The sequence below is a fragment of the Loa loa genome, assembly GCF_000183805.2.
Source record: "Loa loa unplaced genomic scaffold supercont3.142, whole genome shotgun sequence".
Taxonomy (NCBI): Eukaryota; Metazoa; Nematoda; class Chromadorea; order Rhabditida; family Onchocercidae; genus Loa; species Loa loa.
The window spans coordinates 73,711-79,805 of NW_018108322.1; the positions used below are offsets into that span (position 1 = coordinate 73,711).

At 24.7% G+C, this 6,095-nt stretch overlaps 1 protein-coding gene across 1 annotated transcript; it reads left to right on the forward strand.

Annotated features, from left to right (window-relative positions):
- Positions 1–3,388: 3,388 nt before the first annotated feature.
- Positions 3,389–5,546, forward strand: LOAG_11817 (hypothetical protein; the record flags this gene model as incomplete). The annotated part of the gene is made up of 2 exons (XM_003147334.1): positions 3,389–3,536; positions 5,392–5,546. Coding segments are annotated over 2 exons (303 nt in total), but the record flags the coding sequence as incomplete, so codon positions are not given.
- Between the last annotated feature and the right edge of the window lie 549 nt (positions 5,547–6,095).

The window sequence follows — 6,095 nt, forward strand, 5'->3', positions numbered from 1 at the left end:
AAAAAAAAATTGATGACAATAAAAAAAAGTGACAGGTTAAATTTTTTTTTTCACATCTATTATACTTATATAACATTTTTGCTATTTCAATTCTTTTGTTTCTTGCTAGGCGGAAATTGAAACTATGCATTTGAAAAAAAAATGTTAGATTGTTAGATTTTACAAAAAAAAATGTCAAGTTTTAGTTTTGGTTGTCTAAATATTTGCTAGTTTTTTTTCCCCTTTTTTCCTACTTCACATATTGTTTGTCAATCAATTTTAGGTAAAAAATTTATTTCCTGTTAGTTTTTATTTAATTTTATATTAGATTAGGTAAAATTCAAAAAAAAAAATCAATTAATAATTTTATTTTTAAGTACACAGTAATTAAAAGTGGAATTATTCATGAGTTTGTTTGTTTTTTTTCTGATATTTAATGCATTATACAGAACTGAAACTTCCCAAAGTTTACTTTTTATCGTTGACATAACAATTAGCCTATCTATTAACATATCTATGTTATTCGTTCTCTTATATTTCCACACTGTTGTCATATCCAATTTTAAAATACTATCTGTTCTTAAATTTGTTAAAAAAAACCAAAGTAATGATAAGAAAATTTTAAATTAAAAAGAAGAATGATGGAATAAATATACAACATTAAAATATATTTAAAGAGGTGTTTAAAGAGTTGTAACTTTACAGTTGTTGATAGTACCATTAAATATTATCATTATCATCGTTATTATTATTGCTATCATAACAGCTATTATCATTATCAATGACGACATTATCAGTTTCATGATTGCCAACAGCATCAACATTACCATCGTCACTGCGTTATCACCACCATTAATTGTTACCGCTAACATTGTAACTGTCATCGTTATCATCACCATCATTGCTGTCATCAAAATCATTATTATCTTAATCATTTTCATCTTCACCTTTATCATCATCATCATTGTTATTATCATCATTGTCATCAAATTCATTACCTTCACTGTTATCGTAATTTTCATCATCACCACCACTGTTATTTTCACCATTGTCATCAAAATCATCACCATCATCACTGTTATCTTCATCATTTCCATCTTTGTCATCACTAATTCTACCTTCCCCTCCTCTTCTGTCTGATTTGACTTTCGTTTATTGTTAGCTAGCTACCATCGGAAATGCGGTCATTTCATTACTTAATATCTGAAGTAATGCTCTTTCTAAAAATCTATGAATCTGATCTTTCCTTTCTTAATGTTTCGCTTTCTCAAATGATTAAACATTACCGTATCTCTTCTATGCAAAAATCTTTTCTCTTTGGTCTTCCTTAACTTTATAATTAATTCATCCACCTATCTCCCTAATTAATTGATTGATTTATTTGTTTGCCCATAATTTGCTTATTTATTTTATTCACTTATCTCCTTCACTACCTTATTCAATTAAACGGGAGGAAAGGTCAAGTAATTAAATACTTGATCCTTATTCAATTAATAAATGAAAATAGCTATCTAATTAGAGTAAACAAAGATTCCTCAACCAAACACTCCTCATTTACTTTTCTATTTCACTTTCTACATTTTCATAAAAAAAAAATTATTTGATTTTTTCAATTTACACAATTATTCAGACAAGATTTATAATTAAGTATAATGCTGTGATGCCATTACAGACATTCTAATTTTCTGTTGTTGGAGTCAATTATTGGAATCAATTTAAAAACATACTAAAATTATATGACAAATATCAAACTACATTAAAAAAAAACTTCCCTAAACACTTTTTACTTTCAATGAATCATCAGCAGATATTAAAGTTTAACAACACTTTTTGATATAATCTCGAGAATGACACAAAACTTGATTACTAATAAATTTCTGTCAGCTTTCTGTCCTTTTGATGACATTTTCAAGATGAAAATGATCAAACTATTAAATTTTAATTTTAAGGAACATTTTCCGAAAGTAAAAATTTCATGTAACGAAAGTTAAATTTTTCAAAAATAAACATTAAATATTTAAAAAAATGATTATCGTATTGTTGAAGTGATAAATTTTAACTTTATATTTTCTACTTTTTATACAATTCATTCGCTTTTTCTGGCAATTTCATTCTCTTTTAGCATTTATATGAAATGTATCACACATATCCCAACGTTTGAGATAAATATAAGGTTATATTTCTAGGAAATTCAAATTGAATATTTAATAGAAGAATAGAATAGAATAGATTAATACATTCCGGAAATTAATTCGGACATCATGAATTCATTTTAACTCATGAGCACAGATAAAATAATCTAAAATATCAATCGTTCAACCAATTAGTAAATTAAACGAAATGATTCTTGACAATTTCTTATTTGATGGCTACTTTTAGCGATATACATCTATCACTTTTCCGGAATTCTGGTCTAGCTGAACTTGTCCTGATTTCTAATAAATAATGACTTTATTTAACTTTATCTATTCTAATTCAAAATTTATTGCTTAAAAGTTTCAAAGAACTTACTGCGACACAAAAGAGCTTCAGAAAATTCCAGGAATAATCACTCCTGGAGTAACAAAAAATGTGTAAGTGCTTTTTTTGTTCTTTCTAGTTTCGTCTAAATAATTTCAAGTTCTCTCTTTTTTAAGCACTTATACTTTAAGTTTACTTTTCTTTTCTTTTTTAAATAATCCTTGTAACTATTATTTGCTAATTGACTAACAATTAACAAATAATCCTTACATTAACTGTCAAATATTTAGTTTTAAAATATTGAACGGTGAAATAAGCTACGATTATAAATGGTCAAATTAATTGTTTGCTTTAAAAATTTTATTTACTTAAAGATTTTTTCCAGCGTATTGAAATATCTGAAGTGTCGATATTCCGCCTGAATAGAAACACACACACACACAAAAGAAAAAAAAAATGACAATGTTAATGAATGGTTCAATTCACTATCATTAATGTGTCAACTATTGCCATATCACTTAAAAATTTCACTGTCTAATTTTTATTGCAACTAAAGGCATCATATGATTGTGCATCATCATTTATTACGGTAAGCAAATTTTCATCAATTCATAATATCAACGAATTGTCTATCACATTAGGATTATTTTACTTCGAGTCTTCCGGCTAATAAAACCGTTATGAATGTGTTTTCTGTTGAAGGCCTAAAGAATTGAATGATTGATAGTGTACTCAAAATTGAATCCGGTTTTTATATTCATTAATTTAACATTATTCTTTAATAATGATAAGATTTTGAAATAATTTGACCGCTGGCATGTACATTCATATCCCATATTTGGTATAAATTAATGTGAATGATAGAAAATGGAATAATTGAATAATTCTGAGAATTAATTTTAATATTTGACTTAATTTTACAAAGAAAAAAAATTAATCAATTTCAGATATGCGTTTAGCGGTCATTATATTAATAACATTGATTGCTGGTACGAATGCGATATCATTTTTGACCAATGAATGGACAGAAAGTATGAAACAGTTCTTTCAGCAAACGCAGCAAAAAATTGGCGAAAAGGCTAATGACTTTTTAGATGGTCCGTTAAATTCTCATTTTTAATTATTCTAAAAAAAAAAAAGCAGTAGCCATTGTGTTATATGATTATGCAAATTTCAATGTATAATAAATTTTCTTGAGGAATATTTTGTTTTTCTTCCTAATCATTTTACAACTATAATTCAGTCTCACTCCCTTTATTGCAATTGATAAGATATTATAATAATTCAAAAAATTAAAACCACTTTTAAAGTTTAAAAAAAAAGAAAAAAGAATGCTCGAAAAAATTTGCTCAACAAATATATTTGCACTTTTAACTCTATCAGTTCATGAGATGCTAACTTTTTTTTTGTAACAATGAAAAAGCAAAGTTTAAAATGGAAGTTTTATTTTTCCGGAAGTTTGCGCAATGTAACACTCAAAGTTGACACGAGAGTTAATACCAACTTCCTAACATTAGCTTCTTTACCTCTACCTCAAACTTATATAACTATACTAACACCAAAGTTAACACTACCTTCGTAACATCAGTTTCCCTACCTTCATCTCAAACTTACATAATTGAACTAACACCAAAGTTAACATCATCTTCCCAACAACAATTTCTTCACCTCTAGCCATACTTATATAATTAAATTATTAGATAAAAAAAAAAAAAACAATGTTAGCGTTACATAATCACTGAGAATTAAAATATGCAAATTAATAAGTGAAGATACGTCCTAAAAATGTTATCATAAAATAATTTCCCAAAAACATACAATCTTGAGAAAAAACACAATTTTGAGAAAAGAAGAAAAAATATTATCTTCCTATATGCATGATTTTATATTTGGCGCTCTTTGTTAGCGCAAATTGATTAAGCGCTCTTTGTTAGCACACATTACTAAGCAATGAGCACATAACAATTCTGTGAACAATGATAGCATTCTTGTCATACAGGAAAAATTAGAATGATTTTTAAAGTTCAATCATGATCTAATTTGATAAATACAAATCACTAATGAATCCTTTACATATACATGTGTGTTGTTTTACTGGTCATAGAATTTCGCATTTAAATAAAATGAAATAAATTTAAATAAGGATAAAATTGGGATAAAATTTAAATCTAAAAAAGAAAAGTCTAATATTTTCAATAAAGAAACATTGATAATTATTTCTATTTAAGTTGCATTATTAAAATTGAAAGAGGAAATTTAAATGTATAAAATTTTATTGAATGTAAGCAAATAATATTACCCATATTTAAATAATTCCTTTTCTCTATTGTCATTATTGTTGTATTCGTAACTATACTTGATTGTGTCATTAAAATAATAATAACTTTTCTAAATTTAAATGAATAAATGCGCATAGATACAAAAAGAAAGAAAAAATTATTTAAACCAAAATTTGTAAAATATATGCGACAATTTCTGAAAAAAAAAAGTAAAGCCTACGTTATTTATAATTGAAAATGTCATTTATTTATCAGTCAAAATGATTGAACGATTAAGTTTTAATATATTTATACAAAAAGTTAAAAAAAATAAAAAGTGGATATGATGATTTTTTCTTTTTTTTTTAACATAATCTTTTATTGAAAAAAATTATTTCAAATAAAGTAATATTAGATAATGCAAAGATTATTCGATAATTCATTTACTATAAGATGGATTTTTATAAGGTATTGATTACCTAACAAACGTTAACCATGCCATAACTGAGTTTAATTAATTCATCTCGTAGTAGAATATTCGATTTTTTCCTCTAATTAAATTTAATATGTTTAATTTAGAATGTTGTATTTGTATTAAATTATTTAACTTAATTCAATTTAATTAGTCCAACTTATTTAATCAAATTTAGTCAAATTTGATTTCGATTTAATAATTTACCAATTTTTTTTTCAGAACTTGGGAAAAAGCTTGATGATGCACAAAACTTTGTTGAACAATCAAAAGATGTCTTTAGCACGGTTGGGAGAAATTTGAAAAATAGTGGTGAAAAATTAAAAGTTGCAGTAATGAAAACAGCCGAAACAACATTACGTGGAGCTGGTGATGAAGTGATTTCTTCATTTTCTCTCTTTTTTAATCTTAAATATTTTCGAGATAAAGTGAAATATCATCGTTACAAATTAGTAATAATCATATTTTTATTGTTGTTATTGAATTTTTTTGATATATTGAAGACTTAATTTACATATATTTATTTTATTTTTTGGGTTCCAATGATAACATATAATAATCAAATCAATCTTTTTCTGCAAATTAAACAACTAAATTAATTTTAACATAAAAATATGTTAAAGTTTTTTATATTTAACCTTTTTGGATAATTATCATTTGTAACAAAAATCAAATTTTTATAAATTTTTAATTTAATTTTATCATGTTTATTTATTGTTTTGATTTTCAACATTCATATTCTTTTTTTTTTACAAATATTATATCAGTTAAGATAGTGATATTTTTTATCACTAATATCAAAATTTGTGAAAAAAAATACATTATATACAAATAAAATGAGTAAAATGAATTTCAATGAAAATCAATAAAATGAGTAAATGAATTTCAATGAAAATCAATAAAATGAGTAAAATGAATTTCAATGA